This window comes from Diorhabda sublineata, chromosome 6 (assembly GCF_026230105.1).
Source record: "Diorhabda sublineata isolate icDioSubl1.1 chromosome 6, icDioSubl1.1, whole genome shotgun sequence".
NCBI lineage: Eukaryota > Metazoa > Arthropoda > Insecta > Coleoptera > Chrysomelidae > Diorhabda > Diorhabda sublineata.
In genome coordinates this window covers 26,359,312-26,381,062 of record NC_079479.1, presented here as the reverse complement: position 1 = coordinate 26,381,062, position 21,751 = coordinate 26,359,312, and the positions used below count along the sequence as shown (strand labels likewise).

The 21,751-nt window shown below is 27.2% G+C and overlaps 1 protein-coding gene across 1 annotated transcript; it reads left to right on the top strand.

Annotated features, from left to right (window-relative positions):
• The first annotated feature begins 4,253 nt into the window (after window positions 1-4,253).
• On the top strand, window positions 4,254-21,425 carry LOC130445865 (insulin-like growth factor-binding protein complex acid labile subunit). Its single transcript, XM_056781752.1, has 2 exons — window positions 4,254-4,306; window positions 20,036-21,425. The coding sequence occupies exon 2, from the start codon at window positions 20,040-20,042 to the stop codon at window positions 21,423-21,425; it is 1,386 nt and encodes a 461-aa protein (XP_056637730.1). The 5' UTR covers window positions 4,254-4,306; window positions 20,036-20,039.
• Window positions 21,426-21,751: the final 326 nt, after the last annotated feature.

The window sequence follows — 21,751 nt, the reverse complement described above, 5'->3', positions numbered from 1 at the left end:
ACTTACTTAGAAATTGAAAAAGAAAAATTTGAACTGTTGAAGAATGATCAACATAAAAATGAGACGATTTAATGAATAATCCGGATTATCAGCTTCTGGTGAGCTTATTACCATATTTTTCGGAATTTGATTCCTTGAAAAAGCTTCAAGTGAGGGCACGTCTTCAAAATGTTATGATAGATACTCTCCAAACAAAAAAAAAACAGAGAAATTTTGGTCCTCAACAAAACCAGCAAGGGTATTCAGTGTCTCCACGATATGCTTTAGGAACAAATTCTTCAGGAATTGTGGATTGCAAAACATCCACTACCAGTTATAAGCATTGCTCTTTTTTTTCGTTTTATTGTATTTACTATAAACATATCATAAACATACATAACTCTTACCTTAGTGTGAAATGCAACCTTTTTGGCGGAGAAATAGGCTTTTTAAAATTAATTGTTTTTTTTTAGTCGATGCTTGATTTTTCCCAGAATGTAATCAAACGTTTCCACTGATAATCTTAAAAACTGAAAAAATCTTATTGGATCACTGCGAAGTTCATGAACGCCTTGTATTTTTTTGCTTTTATTTAAAACTAGCCTTCGCAGTCGTGTACTTTCTATAAGTAATAATCGTTTGGATACCAAATTCATTACGTCCTTTTGGATCGAAAGCTAGAAAATAACTAAAACGACACTTAACCAATTTGAACAGGGCAAAATCGGCATCGCTCGACGCTCACCAGCGTCGTCAATGTGAACGCACCTGGATTTATGATTTTAGGAAAGGCATATCTCTTCGACAAGGCATAAAAGGGAAGACTATCATGGAAACTTACAGATAGATAGAGGCGACTCATACTAGACTCATAGATTCCTCATACTAGCTCCCATGAATATTAGCATCAAATAGCTGTTGTTGAAGACCATGTTTTTACGATATAAGTTCCAGAATTGGTTTAAGCGGATGCGATTGAGTGTAGGCAGCATTCAAACATTTTAAAATCAAATGTATCACAAAAAATATTTTGTAGAAATATATTTTCGTGGCATATTTTAAAGGTTAGAATCAACCCTAGTGAAATATAATACTAAGGAAACCTAATATAATTAAATATAGAAATTCTCTTCCTGTTTGATTCTAGATCGATATTCTACCGGAAATCAAGGATTCATTTAATAAACATTTTCCCTGGTATAGTATCACTTCCGCTTCGTTCCGATTTTGTTAACCAATTCTTCATTATGCGTGATCTCAGTCTTCAGTTTCTCTCTCTTCGCATGCCGAGCTGCCGCAGTTACTTTTAAAAAGTAACGGTATAACTTGTTTATTATTAATTATTTCAAGCAGAATTTAATAAAGTTTCTCACATTTTATACAGGCAATATTATGATAAAAAACCTGCTGAATTGAGAAGATGTTGTAAGTTAACCTTGCATATAAAAATTTTATTGTTAAATGTATAGTTTAATAGTCCTATTCAACGTTTAGTGTACAAATGTGAACAAAGTTTGAAAAACAACCACCACATAGACTTTAGAGGAAAGGAGGAAATCCATTTAAATATACTAAGAACTGATCCAAAGTAAAGTGTATTAATTTCATTTGGAAAAACTTTTGGTAGACATTAATGAAGACGAGGCTTTGCCGGACATTAAATGAGACAAATTGTTGAGAGATTTAGAACTCTTTTGTGAAAAGAATCATAGAAAATATGCTTTCATGGACGAATATGACATTTTTTGTAGGAGTTGCGAATGCTCGTCAGACACATATAAAATGTTTGTTCACTGGATCTAAGATCATCATTGATATTGGATGAGATCGAACAAGGAAATGCTGTTGATTTTTTCATAAAATTTATCAACGATGAATTCTGTGTTAGCTATGAACAATACATGACATCGTTCAAGCTTGCAGGAACCTTTACATAAAGTTAAATTGAAAATGAAGAAGTATATAAGAAACAAAGAAATGGTGGTGGAATAGAAATTACTCAAAAAAGGGTTATAGTAGTTATATAAACAAATATTTAAGCATATTTATGTGTAGTGGTTATAGTTCTTCCAATATTGCAGAAGACAGTTATACGAGGAACGATCAATATTTCATAAATACGCACGGCACTCATACCAAGTTAAGAAATGAAAAATAATGCTTACTCCTCGTATAAAATTCAGTAAATATCTAACAAACCGTCAGTCCACGTGGACTTGATGAATGTGTGTCCAAATTCATCATCTCCACTGTTTACCAATGAAAAAATTGAATCGTATATAAATGCATTTCTATTGGTGGAATGTACACAATTTTTTCGAAATCTTCCTGCCAGACAGTCTACGATAAGCAGTAGCATAGCTTGGTGAAATTCATTTAATTCATAAATTTCTTTAAATAAATAGAAACACAGCGTTTTTAGACCATGGACGAATGAAGACAATGAAATTGCACAGTGTGGTGAGAATAAAGACAGGTATGAATTTAATAATAAAGATTTAGATATACAAACACAGAAAGTTATTTTAAATATATTCTGATAATGTAATCATAATAAGAATTGCTGAATTAACTAGAGTAAATAAATTTTCCATTTATCGATTAGTCACGAAAGGGGTTGATGTAGATAATTCACAGAACCGAAAAATATGTAAAGAAGAACTGAAATCAGTTGACACAGCTACTCAAGATTTTATACGTAGGACAATTTATAGTTTATAATAGAAATTGCGACATTAGAAGTAATACAAAAAAAAGGTAGCAGATTATCCAGAATACAATCATACCGGTTTAGAAACATTGTGTCAAGTTTTGTCAGCATGTAGTTTTAAACACAAAGCCAATAACCGAATCGTCAAAGATCGTTCGATGACGATAAAATTATTTGCTTTAGATAAAAGACTACCGAAGTTCTAATAGACACAATTTATCTAGATGATGTTCTGACAGTTACGATGTAGTAAATTCCGGTTGGATTGATAATAGTAAAAATTGCTGTTTGAATCGGCCATGTTCTAAAGAACAAAGTCATTCTTCTCAGACTACCTCCTTACTATTATATATTTAAGCCTATAGAGTTAATATGGACAAACGTAAAATCAGAATCACAAAAATGTAATCAATTTGCGGAACTGAGTAAAGAGATTGTAGAACTCGTAAAGAAAGCTCTAGCAGCAGACCACCAAGAACTTTGGATAAACTGTGTTGAACATGGTATAAAAGAAGAAGATGAGTATGTGGTACCACCCTCTTTACAACCCATCATAATTCAATCAAATCATGACTCTAGTTCAGACGATTCTGACTACCATGATTAGTTATAAAGATACTTTGGACTTGTTATTTTGTTTTAGTGCAAAGAATTCATTTTCCTTTATTGTTTTTGCTTTGAAATTTCGTTTTCCAGAAAAAAAATGTCTCAGTTCACGTCTGGTACCATGTTTAAACCAAACGCCCTTACAGACAGATACATTTTACTCGTCTTTTGAAGTTTTCTAATTTAATATTTAGTTGAAGCAAGTTAACAAGGTATAATAATGATTTTTCCAAGTTCTAAGTAGGACTACAATTAAGTGCATTTGTCTAAATAACTGCATATAATGCCTTCCAATTTATAATGATTCGATTGTCTTTTAACGAATACTTTCTCGCATAAGATTTTAAAAAGTATAAAATATATATAATGAGGTATCTACGCCTATGCTAGATAGATCAAACAAAATTATCGGCAAGAGTTTCGAACCAGTTTTTATAATCTGCAATTGTTATTGGATACCTTATAACTATAAACTAAAGTGAGCATAAATAAAAAAAAGACACAAAAGTTATAAATTTTTAATTGTTATTTTAATAACTTACTATTGTAATTATGTAATCTGCATAGAAAATAATATTCAGTAACTTTTTTACGAATTATTTTTGTCGATCTGTTAAAAAAAGTAGGTCTTTCCCAACTCTCGTCTTATATTAGAGAAATTCGATTCCCATGCAAGAGCAACCAAAGAACCAAGAGAGCTTGACCTTGGAAAGATTATTATGTTACAGCCGCACTGCACGCCGTGGTAAACAACGATCTTTTAAAAAGGTAAATGGTCTATCGAGAGAGAGAACCACAACCACATACATCGAATCTAATACCACGGCTCTTTTTCTTCATAAATCTTCGAGCGATTCCAACGAAAAAATACGACGCAGAATTGTGTTCGTCGGTCAGTTGTAAAAGTTTTGTTGAATGAGTAACAACACTGAAGATATTCTCAGTAAAACCTCATGATGTAGAAGTTAATTTATTGTTTATAGAAGAACGGGGTGATTAGTTTAAATAAGGGTAAGTACATGTGAAAATTTCTTATTACTTAACAAAGGTAAATTCAATTCAAATAGATGAAATTAAAGGCATTTTAAAAATAAGTTATTGATATTATAATATACAGAGTTGTGCAAAAATCTACAAAAAACTTAAACAGTAAATAAAAATTATGGTGGGTTCACACGATACAGACTTTTGTTCGTACAGATATCTGTAGAGACTATGAGAAGTCGGAGTAAAAAATTTTACCCAAATATTTGGATAGAATGTCTGTCTAGACTTCATTACTTCAGACTTTCATTTTTCCAAAGTTTCAGTCTTCTAAAAATTTAAATTTCTTAGCTACGACAAATAAGACAGTACAGACGTTTGTCTGTACTGTCTAGTTTGCACAGACAAAATTCTTTAGAATTTTATGGAAGTTTGTTTCGTGTGGACCCACCATTAGGGTCATTGAAAAATTTTGTACCTACCCTCTACTTGGCAGTCTTCTCAATGAGTTTTTTATTGAAAAACAAACGAGCCTGATAAACCACAACACCCAATTTATTCATTAACTAACGAGGGTCGCTACTTAAGTTTTGAGATATGCAACACTGATGTGAATATGTCAAATCTGACATCGCCATCATAAAGTTTGTGTTGTCGTACGAATGCTATTTGAGTTGTTCACAGATACTTAAAACATTCATTTTGGTTAAAAAATTAAATCGCGAACAATTTAATATATGACCCACTGTAAAATTGAGTGTGACGAAACTAAACAACAATCGACTGTATGGGTTTTTCAAAATCAAACCCAACACAAGCACTTCAAGGCAAATGGTCGCGTATTTTTTCACACATCAGTTCAAACAAAAGTTTTTGAACAGCCAAAACATCTTATTTATAAGTCATCCGCCATACAGTCCTTGTTTGGCACCCAATGATTTCTTCTTATTCCTGCAGATCAAAAACAAGTGACGAGGTCAACGTTTTTCTATACCTGAAGAAGCGGTTGATGCGTCCAAATCACATGTTTTGAAGATACCTCAATCAGAATGAAAAAAAATAATTCGACAATAAAAATTGAGTAGCAACCCAAAATCTCCTTGCTCAACGTCTCTTTATAATTTTCTTAGAAGATATTAGAAAGACAATGCTTATCTAATTGGAGCCGCTGATATCGAAGATCTAAAAAGCATAATTAGAATAATATACCGGTTAAGGCTATTCGACATCCGATTAATGGGTTTTACCAAGTCTTGGGAGGCTGAAAAATAGAAATATTAAGGACTCCATTCGGTTATTTTACTATTTTACCTTCAATTACCGACTATTTGGTATTATATTTTTGTTAACGGTATAACTCCAATAGTATTCCCTCCATACATCTTTTTGCTACTTTTTATTTTGTTTTCCTACATCTTAGCTGAAGTCTGTATTTCGATTCTGAGTTAGAACTCATAAAACATCGATCGACGTCTTTCCTTTTAAGACACATTAGAAGATCAGATCTTAAAGTTCAATTTTCTAAAGACAGAAAACTTGCTTGTGTCGATGTTTAGCACTTTCTTCTTGGAAGCTAGGTTCAGCTTATCCTTGTCCAGATCATCGGAGGATTTAAGATGACTATTTAAATTCTCAATGTTAGTGCTTATTTAAATAGATGGTAACACATGGTAGGTCTGCTTCTAAGGTTGACTTTTTGGTACCGCATTATAACCACAACGGTTATTTATAATGGATTGAATTATTTCAACAACAATACATTATTTATAAATTCATATTATTAGATACGAAGTTATTGGAACTACCTACAAGAAATTGTTTTACAATTAGACTCACATATACCGTGATGAATCAATGACTCAGATAAAGAAGGCTTGGCCATTTGTCGTAGAAATATATCACAATTATAGTCCTAATTTTTGAATAAACATAAACCAATTGATTCCGAAAGTATACTGATACTATCTTTTGTCATACTTTTTATTTCAAAAACAAATCTTTATTTATTTTTAGACACTTTTTATTTTGAAAACAATTCTTTATTTTCGTCTTTTGCAAAAAATGAACTGTCGTTTATTCCAAAAACAATTTATTATTTATTTTTAGACACTTTTCATTTTGAAAACAATTCTTTATGTTTGTTTAAAGACTGACTTTTGCAAAAACAAACTGTCATTTAATCCAAAAACAGTTTATTATTTTTCTTTGGGGATTTTTTATTTCAAAAACAATTCGTTATTTGTTTTTAAATACTCTCTATTTTGAAACAAACCCTCATTTGTGTTCAAAGACTGTCTTTTGTCTTTAGAGACTTTTTATTTCAAAAACAGTTTGTTGTTTATTTTTAGACACTTTTCATTTTAAAAACAATTCTTTATGTTTGTTTAAAGACTGACTTTTGCAAAAACAAACTGTCATTTAATCCAAAAACAATTTATTATTTTTCTTTGGGGATTTTTTATTTCAAAAACAATTCGTTATTTGTTTTTAAATACTCTCTATTTTGAAACAAACCCTCATTTGTGTTCAAAGACTGTCTTTTGTCTTTAGAGACTTTTTATTTCAAAAACAGTTTGTTGTTTATTTTTAGACACTTTTCATTTTAAAAACAATTCTTTATGTTTGTTTAAAGACTGACTTTTGCAAAAACAAACTGTCATTTAATCCAAAAACAGTTTATTATTTTTCTTTGGGGATTTTTTATTTCAAAAACAATTCGTTATTTGTTTTTAAATACTCTCTATTTTGAAACAAACCCTCATTTGTGTTCAAAGACTGTCTTTTGTCTTTAGAGACTTTTTATTTCAAAAACAGTTTGTTGTTTATTTTTAGACACTTTTCATTTTAAAAACAATTCTTTATGTTTGTTTAAAGACTGACTTTTGCAAAAACAAACTGTCATTTAATCCAAAAACAGTTTATTATTTTTCTTTGGGGATTTTTTATTTCAAAAACAATTCGTTATTTGTTTTTAAATACTCTCTATTTTGAAACAAACCCTCATTTGTGTTCAAAGACTGTCTTTTGTCTTTAGAGACTTTTTATTTCAAAAACAGTTTGTTGTTTATTTTTAGACACTTTTCATTTTAAAAACAATTCTTTATGTTTGTTTAAAGACTGACTTTTGCAAAAACAAACTGTCATTTAATCCAAAAACAGTTTATTATTTTTCTTTGGGGATTTTTTATTTCAAAAACAATTCGTTATTTGTTTTTAAATACTCTCTATTTTGAAACAAACCCTCATTTGTGTTCAAAGACTGTCTTTTGTCTTTAGAGACTTTTTATTTCAAAAACAGTTTGTTGTTTATTTTTAGACACTTTTCATTTTAAAAACAATTCTTTATGTTTGTTTAAAGACTGACTTTTGCAAAAACAAACTGTCATTTAATCCAAAAACAGTTTATTATTTTTCTTTGGGGATTTTTTATTTCAAAAACAATTCGTTATTTGTTTTTAAATACTCTCTATTTTGAAACAAACCCTCATTTGTGTTCAAAGACTGTCTTTTGTCTTTAGAGACTTTTTATTTCAAAAACAGTTTGTTGTTTATTTTTAGACACTTTTCATTTTAAAAACAATTCTTTATGTTTGTTTAAAGACTGACTTTTGCAAAAACAAACTGTCATTTAATCCAAAAACAGTTTATTATTTTTCTTTGGGGATTTTTTATTTCAAAAACAATTCGTTATTTGTTTTTAAATACTCTCTATTTTGAAACAAACCCTCATTTGTGTTCAAAGACTGTCTTTTGTCTTTAGAGACTTTTTATTTCAAAAACAGTTTGTTGTTTATTTTTAGACACTTTTCATTTTAAAAACAATTCTTTATGTTTGTTTAAAGACTGACTTTTGCAAAAACAAACTGTCATTTAATCCAAAAACAGTTTATTATTTTTCTTTGGGGATTTTTTATTTCAAAAACAATTCGTTATTTGTTTTTAAATACTCTCTATTTTGAAACAAACCCTCATTTGTGTTCAAAGACTGTCTTTTGTCTTTAGAGACTTTTTATTTCAAAAACAGTTTGTTGTTTATTTTTAGACACTTTTCATTTTAAAAACAATTCTTTATGTTTGTTTAAAGACTGACTTTTGCAAAAACAAACTGTCATTTAATCCAAAAACAGTTTATTATTTTTCTTTGGGGATTTTTTATTTCAAAAACAATTCGTTATTTGTTTTTAAATACTCTCTATTTTGAAACAAACCCTCATTTGTGTTCAAAGACTGTCTTTTGTCTTTAGAGACTTTTTATTTCAAAAACAGTTTGTTGTTTATTTTTAGACACTTTTCATTTTAAAAACAATTCTTTATGTTTGTTTAAAGACTGACTTTTGCAAAAACAAACTGTCATTTAATCCAAAAACAATTTATTATTTTTCTTTGGGGATTTTTTATTTCAAAAACAATTCGTTATTTGTTTTTAAATACTCTCTATTTTGAAACAAACCCTCATTTGTGTTCAAAGACTGTCTTTTGTCTTTAGAGACTTTTTATTTCAAAAACAGTTTGTTGTTTATTTTTAGACACTTTTCATTTTAAAAACAATTCTTTATGTTTGTTTAAAGACTGACTTTTGCAAAAACAAACTGTCATTTAATCCAAAAACAGTTTATTATTTTTCTTTGGGGATTTTTTATTTCAAAAACAATTCGTTATTTGTTTTTAAATACTCTCTATTTTGAAACAAACCCTCATTTGTGTTCAAAGACTGTCTTTTGTCTTTAGAGACTTTTTATTTCAAAAACAGTTTGTTGTTTATTTTTAGACACTTTTCATTTTAAAAACAATTCTTTATGTTTGTTTAAAGACTGACTTTTGCAAAAACAAACTGTCATTTAATCCAAAAACAGTTTATTATTTTTCTTTGGGGATTTTTTATTTCAAAAACAATTCGTTATTTGTTTTTAAATACTCTCTATTTTGAAACAAACCCTCATTTGTGTTCAAAGACTGTCTTTTGTCTTTAGAGACTTTTTATTTCAAAAACAGTTTGTTGTTTATTTTTAGACACTTTTCATTTTAAAAACAATTCTTTATGTTTGTTTAAAGACTGACTTTTGCAAAAACAAACTGTCATTTAATCCAAAAACAGTTTATTATTTTTCTTTGGGGATTTTTTATTTCAAAAACAATTCGTTATTTGTTTTTAAATACTCTCTATTTTGAAACAAACCCTCATTTGTGTTCAAAGACTGTCTTTTGTCTTTAGAGACTTTTTATTTCAAAAACAGTTTGTTGTTTATTTTTAGACACTTTTCATTTTAAAAACAATTCTTTATGTTTGTTTAAAGACTGACTTTTGCAAAAACAAACTGTCATTTAATCCAAAAACAGTTTATTATTTTTCTTTGGGGATTTTTTATTTCAAAAACAATTCGTTATTTGTTTTTAAATACTCTCTATTTTGAAACAAACCCTCATTTGTGTTCAAAGACTGTCTTTTGTCTTTAGAGACTTTTTATTTCAAAAACAGTTTGTTGTTTATTTTTAGACACTTTTCATTTTAAAAACAATTCTTTATGTTTGTTTAAAGACTGACTTTTGCAAAAACAAACTGTCATTTAATCCAAAAACAGTTTATTATTTTTCTTTGGGGATTTTTTATTTCAAAAACAATTCGTTATTTGTTTTTAAATACTCTCTATTTTGAAACAAACCCTCATTTGTGTTCAAAGACTGTCTTTTGTCTTTAGAGACTTTTTATTTCAAAAACAGTTTGTTGTTTATTTTTAGACACTTTTCATTTTAAAAACAATTCTTTATGTTTGTTTAAAGACTGACTTTTGCAAAAACAAACTGTCATTTAATCCAAAAACAGTTTATTATTTTTCTTTGGGGATTTTTTATTTCAAAAACAATTCGTTATTTGTTTTTAAATACTCTCTATTTTGAAACAAACCCTCATTTGTGTTCAAAGACTGTCTTTTGTCTTTAGAGACTTTTTATTTCAAAAACAGTTTGTTGTTTATTTTTAGACACTTTTCATTTTAAAAACAATTCTTTATGTTTGTTTAAAGACTGACTTTTGCAAAAACAAACTGTCATTTAATCCAAAAACAGTTTATTATTTTTCTTTGGGGATTTTTTATTTCAAAAACAATTCGTTATTTGTTTTTAAATACTCTCTATTTTGAAACAAACCCTCATTTGTGTTCAAAGACTGTCTTTTGTCTTTAGAGACTTTTTATTTCAAAAACAGTTTGTTGTTTATTTTTAGACACTTTTCATTTTAAAAACAATTCTTTATGTTTGTTTAAAGACTGACTTTTGCAAAAACAAACTGTCATTTAATCCAAAAACAGTTTATTATTTTTCTTTGGGGATTTTTTATTTCAAAAACAATTCGTTATTTGTTTTTAAATACTCTCTATTTTGAAACAAACCCTCATTTGTGTTCAAAGACTGTCTTTTGTCTTTAGAGACTTTTTATTTCAAAAACAGTTTGTTGTTTATTTTTAGACACTTTTCATTTTAAAAACAATTCTTTATGTTTGTTTAAAGACTGACTTTTGCAAAAACAAACTGTCATTTAATCCAAAAACAGTTTATTATTTTTCTTTGGGGATTTTTTATTTCAAAAACAATTCGTTATTTGTTTTTAAATACTCTCTATTTTGAAACAAACCCTCATTTGTGTTCAAAGACTGTCTTTTGTCTTTAGAGACTTTTTATTTCAAAAACAGTTTGTTGTTTATTTTTAGACACTTTTCATTTTAAAAACAATTCTTTATGTTTGTTTAAAGACTGACTTTTGCAAAAACAAACTGTCATTTAATCCAAAAACAGTTTATTATTTTTCTTTGGGGATTTTTTATTTCAAAAACAATTCGTTATTTGTTTTTAAATACTCTCTATTTTGAAACAAACCCTCATTTGTGTTCAAAGACTGTCTTTTGTCTTTAGAGACTTTTTATTTCAAAAACAGTTTGTTGTTTATTTTTAGACACTTTTCATTTTAAAAACAATTCTTTATGTTTGTTTAAAGACTGACTTTTGCAAAAACAAACTGTCATTTAATCCAAAAACAGTTTATTATTTTTCTTTGGGGATTTTTTATTTCAAAAACAATTCGTTATTTGTTTTTAAATACTCTCTATTTTGAAACAAACCCTCATTTGTGTTCAAAGACTGTCTTTTGTCTTTAGAGACTTTTTATTTCAAAAACAGTTTGTTGTTTATTTTTAGACACTTTTCATTTTAAAAACAATTCTTTATGTTTGTTTAAAGACTGACTTTTGCAAAAACAAACTGTCATTTAATCCAAAAACAGTTTATTATTTTTCTTTGGGGATTTTTTATTTCAAAAACAATTCGTTATTTGTTTTTAAATACTCTCTATTTTGAAACAAACCCTCATTTGTGTTCAAAGACTGTCTTTTGTCTTTAGAGACTTTTTATTTCAAAAACAGTTTGTTGTTTATTTTTAGACACTTTTCATTTTAAAAACAATTCTTTATGTTTGTTTAAAGACTGACTTTTGCAAAAACAAACTGTCATTTAATCCAAAAACAGTTTATTATTTTTCTTTGGGGATTTTTTATTTCAAAAACAATTCGTTATTTGTTTTTAAATACTCTCTATTTTGAAACAAACCCTCATTTGTGTTCAAAGACTGTCTTTTGTCTTTAGAGACTTTTTATTTCAAAAACAGTTTGTTGTTTATTTTTAGACACTTTTCATTTTAAAAACAATTCTTTATGTTTGTTTAAAGACTGACTTTTGCAAAAACAAACTGTCATTTAATCCAAAAACAGTTTATTATTTTTCTTTGGGGATTTTTTATTTCAAAAACAATTCGTTATTTGTTTTTAAATACTCTCTATTTTGAAACAAACCCTCATTTGTGTTCAAAGACTGTCTTTTGTCTTTAGAGACTTTTTATTTCAAAAACAGTTTGTTGTTTATTTTTAGACACTTTTCATTTTAAAAACAATTCTTTATGTTTGTTTAAAGACTGACTTTTGCAAAAACAAACTGTCATTTAATCCAAAAACAGTTTATTATTTTTCTTTGGGGATTTTTTATTTCAAAAACAATTCGTTATTTGTTTTTAAATACTCTCTATTTTGAAACAAACCCTCATTTGTGTTCAAAGACTGTCTTTTGTCTTTAGAGACTTTTTATTTCAAAAACAGTTTGTTGTTTATTTTTAGACACTTTTCATTTTAAAAACAATTCTTTATGTTTGTTTAAAGACTGACTTTTGCAAAAACAAACTGTCATTTAATCCAAAAACAATTTATTATTTTTCTTTGGGGATTTTTTATTTCAAAAACAATTCGTTATTTGTTTTTAAATACTCTCTATTTTGAAACAAACCCTCATTTGTGTTCAAAGACTGTCTTTTGTCTTTAGAGACTTTTTATTTCAAAAACAGTTTGTTGTTTATTTTTAGACACTTTTCATTTTAAAAACAATTCTTTATGTTTGTTTAAAGACTGACTTTTGCAAAAACAAACTGTCATTTAATCCAAAAACAGTTTATTATTTTTCTTTGGGGATTTTTTATTTCAAAAACAATTCGTTATTTGTTTTTAAATACTCTCTATTTTGAAACAAACCCTCATTTGTGTTCAAAGACTGTCTTTTGTCTTTAGAGACTTTTTATTTCAAAAACAGTTTGTTGTTTATTTTTAGACACTTTTCATTTTAAAAACAATTCTTTATGTTTGTTTAAAGACTGACTTTTGCAAAAACAAACTGTCATTTAATCCAAAAACAGTTTATTATTTTTCTTTGGGGATTTTTTATTTCAAAAACAATTCGTTATTTGTTTTTAAATACTCTCTATTTTGAAACAAACCCTCATTTGTGTTCAAAGACTGTCTTTTGTCTTTAGAGACTTTTTATTTCAAAAACAGTTTGTTGTTTATTTTTAGACACTTTTCATTTTAAAAACAATTCTTTATGTTTGTTTAAAGACTGACTTTTGCAAAAACAAACTGTCATTTAATCCAAAAACAGTTTATTATTTTTCTTTGGGGATTTTTTATTTCAAAAACAATTCGTTATTTGTTTTTAAATACTCTCTATTTTGAAACAAACCCTCATTTGTGTTCAAAGACTGTCTTTTGTCTTTAGAGACTTTTTATTTCAAAAACAGTTTGTTGTTTATTTTTAGACACTTTTCATTTTAAAAACAATTCTTTATGTTTGTTTAAAGACTGACTTTTGCAAAAACAAACTGTCATTTAATCCAAAAACAGTTTATTATTTTTCTTTGGGGATTTTTTATTTCAAAAACAATTCGTTATTTGTTTTTAAATACTCTCTATTTTGAAACAAACCCTCATTTGTGTTCAAAGACTGTCTTTTGTCTTTAGAGACTTTTTATTTCAAAAACAGTTTGTTGTTTATTTTTAGACACTTTTCATTTTAAAAACAATTCTTTATGTTTGTTTAAAGACTGACTTTTGCAAAAACAAACTGTCATTTAATCCAAAAACAGTTTATTATTTTTCTTTGGGGATTTTTTATTTCAAAAACAATTCGTTATTTGTTTTTAAATACTCTCTATTTTGAAACAAACCCTCATTTGTGTTCAAAGACTGTCTTTTGTCTTTAGAGACTTTTTATTTCAAAAACAGTTTGTTGTTTATTTTTAGACACTTTTCATTTTAAAAACAATTCTTTATGTTTGTTTAAAGACTGACTTTTGCAAAAACAAACTGTCATTTAATCCAAAAACAGTTTATTATTTTTCTTTGGGGATTTTTTATTTCAAAAACAATTCGTTATTTGTTTTTAAATACTCTCTATTTTGAAACAAACCCTCATTTGTGTTCAAAGACTGTCTTTTGTCTTTAGAGACTTTTTATTTCAAAAACAGTTTGTTGTTTATTTTTAGACACTTTTCATTTTAAAAACAATTCTTTATGTTTGTTTAAAGACTGACTTTTGCAAAAACAAACTGTCATTTAATCCAAAAACAGTTTATTATTTTTCTTTGGGGATTTTTTATTTCAAAAACAATTCGTTATTTGTTTTTAAATACTCTCTATTTTGAAACAAACCCTCATTTGTGTTCAAAGACTGTCTTTTGTCTTTAGAGACTTTTTATTTCAAAAACAGTTTGTTGTTTATTTTTAGACACTTTTCATTTTAAAAACAATTCTTTATGTTTGTTTAAAGACTGACTTTTGCAAAAACAAACTGTCATTTAATCCAAAAACAGTTTATTATTTTTCTTTGGGGATTTTTTATTTCAAAAACAATTCGTTATTTGTTTTTAAATACTCTCTATTTTGAAACAAACCCTCATTTGTGTTCAAAGACTGTCTTTTGTCTTTAGAGACTTTTTATTTCAAAAACAGTTTGTTGTTTATTTTTAGACACTTTTCATTTTAAAAACAATTCTTTATGTTTGTTTAAAGACTGACTTTTGCAAAAACAAACTGTCATTTAATCCAAAAACAGTTTATTATTTTTCTTTGGGGATTTTTTATTTCAAAAACAATTCGTTATTTGTTTTTAAATACTCTCTATTTTGAAACAAACCCTCATTTGTGTTCAAAGACTGTCTTTTGTCTTTAGAGACTTTTTATTTCAAAAACAGTTTGTTGTTTATTTTTAGACACTTTTCATTTTAAAAACAATTCTTTATGTTTGTTTAAAGACTGACTTTTGCAAAAACAAACTGTCATTTAATCCAAAAACAGTTTATTATTTTTCTTTGGGGATTTTTTATTTCAAAAACAATTCGTTATTTGTTTTTAAATACTCTCTATTTTGAAACAAACCCTCATTTGTGTTCAAAGACTGTCTTTTGTCTTTAGAGACTTTTTATTTCAAAAACAGTTTGTTGTTTATTTTTAGACACTTTTCATTTTAAAAACAATTCTTTATGTTTGTTTAAAGACTGACTTTTGCAAAAACAAACTGTCATTTAATCCAAAAACAGTTTATTATTTTTCTTTGGGGATTTTTTATTTCAAAAACAATTCGTTATTTGTTTTTAAATACTCTCTATTTTGAAACAAACCCTCATTTGTGTTCAAAGACTGTCTTTTGTCTTTAGAGACTTTTTATTTCAAAAACAGTTTGTTGTTTATTTTTAGACACTTTTCATTTTAAAAACAATTCTTTATGTTTGTTTAAAGACTGACTTTTGCAAAAACAAACTGTCATTTAATCCAAAAACAGTTTATTATTTTTCTTTGGGGATTTTTTATTTCAAAAACAATTCGTTATTTGTTTTTAAATACTCTCTATTTTGAAACAAACCCTCATTTGTGTTCAAAGACTGTCTTTTGTCTTTAGAGACTTTTTATTTCAAAAACAGTTTGTTGTTTATTTTTAGACACTTTTCATTTTAAAAACAATTCTTTATGTTTGTTTAAAGACTGACTTTTGCAAAAACAAACTGTCATTTAATCCAAAAACAATTTATTATTTTTCTTTGGGGATTTTTTATTTCAAAAACAATTCGTTATTTGTTTTTAAATACTCTCTATTTTGAAACAAACCCTCATTTGTGTTCAAAGACTGTCTTTTGTCTTTAGAGACTTTTTATTTCAAAAACAGTTTGTTGTTTATTTTTAGACACTTTTCATTTTGAAAACAATTCTTTATGTTTGTTTAAAGACTGACTTTTGCAAAAACAAACTGTCATTTAATCCAAAAACAGTTTATTATTTTTCTTTGGGGATTTTTTATTTCAAAAACAATTCGTTATTTGTTTTTAAATACTCTCTATTTTGAAACAAACCCTCATTTGTGTTCAAAGACTGTCTTTTGTCTTTAGAGACTTTTTATTTCAAAAACAGTTTGTTGTTTATTTTTAGACACTTTTCATTTTAAAAACAATTCTTTATGTTTGTTTAAAGACTGACTTTTGCAAAAACAAACTGTCATTTAATCCAAAAACAGTTTATTATTTTTCTTTGGGGATTTTTTATTTCAAAAACAATTCGTTATTTGTTTTTAAATACTCTCTATTTTGAAACAAACCCTCATTTGTGTTCAAAGACTGTCTTTTGTCTTTAGAGACTTTTTATTTCAAAAACAGTTTGTTGTTTATTTTTAGACACTTTTCATTTTAAAAACAATTCTTTATGTTTGTTTAAAGACTGACTTTTGCAAAAACAAACTGTCATTTAATCCAAAAACAGTTTATTATTTTTCTTTGGGGATTTTTTATTTCAAAAACAATTCGTTATTTGTTTTTAAATACTCTCTATTTTGAAACAAACCCTCATTTGTGTTCAAAGACTGTCTTTTGTCTTTAGAGACTTTTTATTTCAAAAACAGTTTGTTGTTTATTTTTAGACACTTTTCATTTTAAAAACAATTCTTTATGTTTGTTTAAAGACTGACTTTTGCAAAAACAAACTGTCATTTAATCCAAAAACAGTTTATTATTTTTCTTTGGGGATTTTTTATTTCAAAAACAATTCGTTATTTGTTTTTAAATACTCTCTATTTTGAAACAAACCCTCATTTGTGTTCAAAGACTGTCTTTTGTCTTTAGAGACTTTTTATTTCAAAAACAGTTTGTTGTTTATTTTTAGACACTTTTCATTTTAAAAACAATTCTTTATGTTTGTTTAAAGACTGACTTTTGCAAAAACAAACTGTCATTTAATCCAAAAACAGTTTATTATTTTTCTTTGGGGATTTTTTATTTCAAAAACAATTCGTTATTTGTTTTTAAATACTCTCTATTTTGAAACAAACCCTCATTTGTGTTCAAAGACTGTCTTTTGTCTTTAGAGACTTTTTATTTCAAAAACAGTTTGTTGTTTATTTTTAGACACTTTTCATTTTAAAAACAATTCTTTATGTTTGTTTAAAGACTGACTTTTGCAAAAACAAACTGTCATTTAATCCAAAAACAGTTTATTATTTTTCTTTGGGGATTTTTTATTTCAAAAACAATTCGTTATTTGTTTTTAAATACTCTCTATTTTGAAACAAACCCTCATTTGTGTTCAAAGACTGTCTTTTGTCTTTAGAGACTTTTTATTTCAAAAACAGTTTGTTGTTTATTTTTAGACACTTTTCATTTTAAAAACAATTCTTTATGTTTGTTTAAAGACTGACTTTTGCAAAAACAAACTGTCATTTAATCCAAAAACAGTTTATTATTTTTCTTTGGGGATTTTTTATTTCAAAAACAATTCGTTATTTGTTTTTAAATACTCTCTATTTTGAAACAAACCCTCATTTGTGTTCAAAGACTGTCTTTTGTCTTTAGAGACTTTTTATTTCAAAAACAGTTTGTTGTTTATTTTTAGACACTTTTCATTTTAAAAACAATTCTTTATGTTTGTTTAAAGACTGACTTTTGCAAAAACAAACTGTCATTTAATCCAAAAACAGTTTATTATTTTTCTTTGGGGATTTTTTATTTCAAAAACAATTCGTTATTTGTTTTTAAATACTCTCTATTTTGAAACAAACCCTCATTTGTGTTCAAAGACTGTCTTTTGTCTTTAGAGACTTTTTATTTCAAAAACAGTTTGTTGTTTATTTTTAGACACTTTTCATTTTAAAAACAATTCTTTATGTTTGTTTAAAGACTGACTTTTGCAAAAACAAACTGTCATTTAATCCAAAAACAGTTTATTATTTTTCTTTGGGGATTTTTTATTTCAAAAACAATTCGTTATTTGTTTTTAAATACTCTCTATTTTGAAACAAACCCTCATTTGTGTTCAAAGACTGTCTTTTGTCTTTAGAGACTTTTTATTTCAAAAACAGTTTGTTGTTTATTTTTAGACACTTTTCATTTTAAAAACAATTCTTTATGTTTGTTTAAAGACTGACTTTTGCAAAAACAAACTGTCATTTAATCCAAAAACAGTTTATTATTTTTCTTTGGGGATTTTTTATTTCAAAAACAATTCATTATTTGTCTTTAAATACTGTCTTTTTTGAAATAAACCCTCTTTTGTGTTCAAAGACTGCAAATTGGATATACAAATTTTCTTGTAAAATTACTCCACATAGAGATTATTTTATTATTAAATTTATCATGAAATTTCAACCTCGTGTTTCAAGAAAAGGTGATCCAGTCTCTAGGATAGATAGAAAACTGAAAAATATTTGGGATTTGCTCAGAGAAAAATTTTCGTGACGCCATCCGTATTCAAGATAAAGGGGATTGAAGAAAAAAATATATACACATTGTATTGAAATTTTATCCGAATATGATTTGGAAGCCGGTACATCCAATAAAATAGTTTTTTATGTCTGACTCTCATAGATGGCGCTAGTTGCACGGTTCGTACCAAGTAGTATTGAACATAACTTTATCAATATAAGATTTTTTAAGCAAAATTTCAAGTGAACTTGAATATAAAAACAAATTCATTGGATGTATCAACTTACAAACCATATTCTGATGAAATCTTAATATAATGTGTTTATTTTTTTTTCTTCAACGCCCTTTATCTTGAATACGGACGGCGTACGAAAATTTTTTATTGAGCAAACCCTAATTATATATATATATATAAGTAGAAAGTAATTATAAAGCTATTAAGTCATCTTTGAGAAATCGACTACGGTGCGATAATCTCTTTTATATAATACCAAACAATGTTGGCTATTGCTAAAATGTTGACCATTATTCTAATCAATTCATCCTTGGGCAATATTTAGTAGTCAGAATATTATTATTATTATTATGAAAGAAATACAAACACGAGACCAATATTTATATTGTTGTGAATCTTTATATGTACTTTCTTTGAATAAATAATATGAATAATTTTTGAATGTATATACCGGGTGGGCAACTAAGAACGGTCGTCGACCATATCACAAGAACGAATTTTCTTACAACTTCAAATATCCAGACCTATCTTGCCTTGATTTTTATTTGTGGGATCGAATAAAAGATCTCATTTACACCAATAGACCCACGACAAGCGATGATATGATTGAAAGAATACGATAGGCAATACAAAGTATTTCAATGACAGAAATTGAAACTGCTGTCTTATCCACCCGTCAGCGACTGATTTCATGTATAAAAAATGATGGACGAACACCTATGGCGCAATAATTATGCAGTTAGTTATGCGCAAGTCACTGAAACTGATTTTTATGTAAAATTATCTTGATTTTAGGTCTCTATCCATTAAAATTTCGTTTAAAAGCATATAATATTGACGCCTCGATTAGATTCAGCCTTATCGAAATATAATTTGACACTGACAATTTTGATAAAGGCTGAAAATAGTCGAAACGTCAATATTATAAGCTTTTAAAAGAAATTTCAATTTAGAGATACCTGAAATTAAGATAACGTTTCAAAAAATCATGTAAAAGAGGTCTAAGCAGTAAAAAATTGCAGAAATTGCTTTTTTCGTAGTAAAATCTTAAAGCTAATATTAATTATATAATTAGGGGTAACCAACTCTTAAAAAAATTATCTACCTATCCATTACTAATCAGTTAACAGTCAATCGATACACATCTTTATTAACAACAAACAAGAATTGTACCTAAAAATGGACACAAAAAGTGATAAAGCTTCTCAAATGGTCAACCTATTGGCAGAGTCTTCGAGAAGTGGCCAATGCAGTAGCTGGACTGCCACAAGAAGACATAAGGCAGCTAACCTTGGCCAAAAGGCCAGCTTCCAGCCCCAAATTAGTCCCAGGCTCTTTACGTGTTTCTCGAAGCCACTTTTATTATAATTTTTTCCCTGAAGTTGTATATAATAAGGCCGACAGACGTTCTTAATTGAGCACCCGCTACATGATGAGATTTTTGTTAAGATAAAGGGTAAAATATTTTTTTTAGGACAATGGCAAAATGGTTACCTATCATATCAACTTTATTGTTACCTCTAGCAGTTCCAACGAATTTCGAAGAGTTTCCAATTTGCAAATTCCAATTTAGCCACCAAGGACAACAGATGACTTGTTCTAATGCCAATATGAATTTTTTTCACATGTTCGACATTCCTCTTAATCGCACTCATTGGTTCAAATGCCAAAATTGTTCTTTGGATATCCTCGACGAGACAACGTTCAATTTCCCGAAGTTGAACAATATTTCCATAGTGGATTTTCATAATTGTGGTGTTAGGGTATTAAGAAAACACGCTTTCGAGAAATTTTTTTTATTAAAAATATTAATTTTACATAATAATAGTATACAAATGTTGGAAACTATGTGTTTTATGGGAGTAAAGAGGTTAATGCATCTCGATTTGAGTACAAATTATATTAAAATATTAACCAACAATTTATTTTTGGATCTAGAAAACTTGGATGTATTAAATTTGAGTTTCAATCGAATCGTTTTTATAAATTCGGAAGCTTTTTCCGGCTTATATAATCTCAAATATCTTTATTTGAATTATAATCAACTGGATAAATTAGAGGAAAATATGTTCAGGCATTTACGTAACCTAAAAATTCTGTATTTAGAACACAACAGAATCCACAATATCCACCCAAATACTTTTAATAATTTAATAAATTTACATTTTTTATATATCAGCCACAACAGTATTAGTTATTTAGTTCAATATAATTTTAAGCAGTTAACTAGTCTCATAGATCTACAATTGAGTTATAATAATTTAACAGAAGTACAAACAAGTTCATTTAACGGTCTGAAAAATCTTCGATCTCTTCATTTAGGCAATAATTTCTTAAAAACAGTCAAACCCTATGGTTTCATAGGTTTGGATAATATAGAAATATTAGATTTAGTTAATAATTTATTCGAATACATCGAATTTTTTGATTATTTCGGCCACATGGAGAAACTAAGATATCTATGGTTGAACATAAATTCAATAAACAAAATAAATTTCGATTATAAATATGAAGTACAAAATTTGTTGACAGTTCTCGATGTCAGTGATAATAATTTAACCAGTTTTAACTTTAAAACGCTTTATAAAAATCTACCCAATGTTAAAGAAATTGTAGTAGCAAATAATTCTTTAAATTGTGATTTTAGCTTGGATATGTACAAGTTTTTCGAAAATATCAATGTTACAGTGTGTTCTAATTATAACTGTGATCCAATTTCTACAGAAACTGTTTGTATTAATGATACTGATGAAGTAACAGAATTAAAAGTAGAGGATTTTCCCATGGAATCTTCTATAAACACAGGGATCCAACTAAACTACTCAATGTTGTATCTGATAGTGGTTTTGCTAGAATGGCTATGATTTGCCTAAGTCTATTTGTATGAATGAGAGAGTGATAAAATGATGAAGCATTCGTAATCCATAGGCGTATCACTTCTTTTAGTAGACAGTTAACATATTTTTTCCAAATATAACTCCAGTATTTCCGTATAAAATAGCATTTACATACCACATATGTAAATATCTGAATTGCCGTAAAGAAGTTGAAACCAAGATGAAACGTTCATCTTGGTTGAAAAATGGAATTAAATCTCAAACATTTTCGTGCGATTATGTTCTATGATTATCGATGGGATTAAAACAAAAGCATTGTGCCCATCAACTCGCTTCAGTTATTTGTGGTGAAG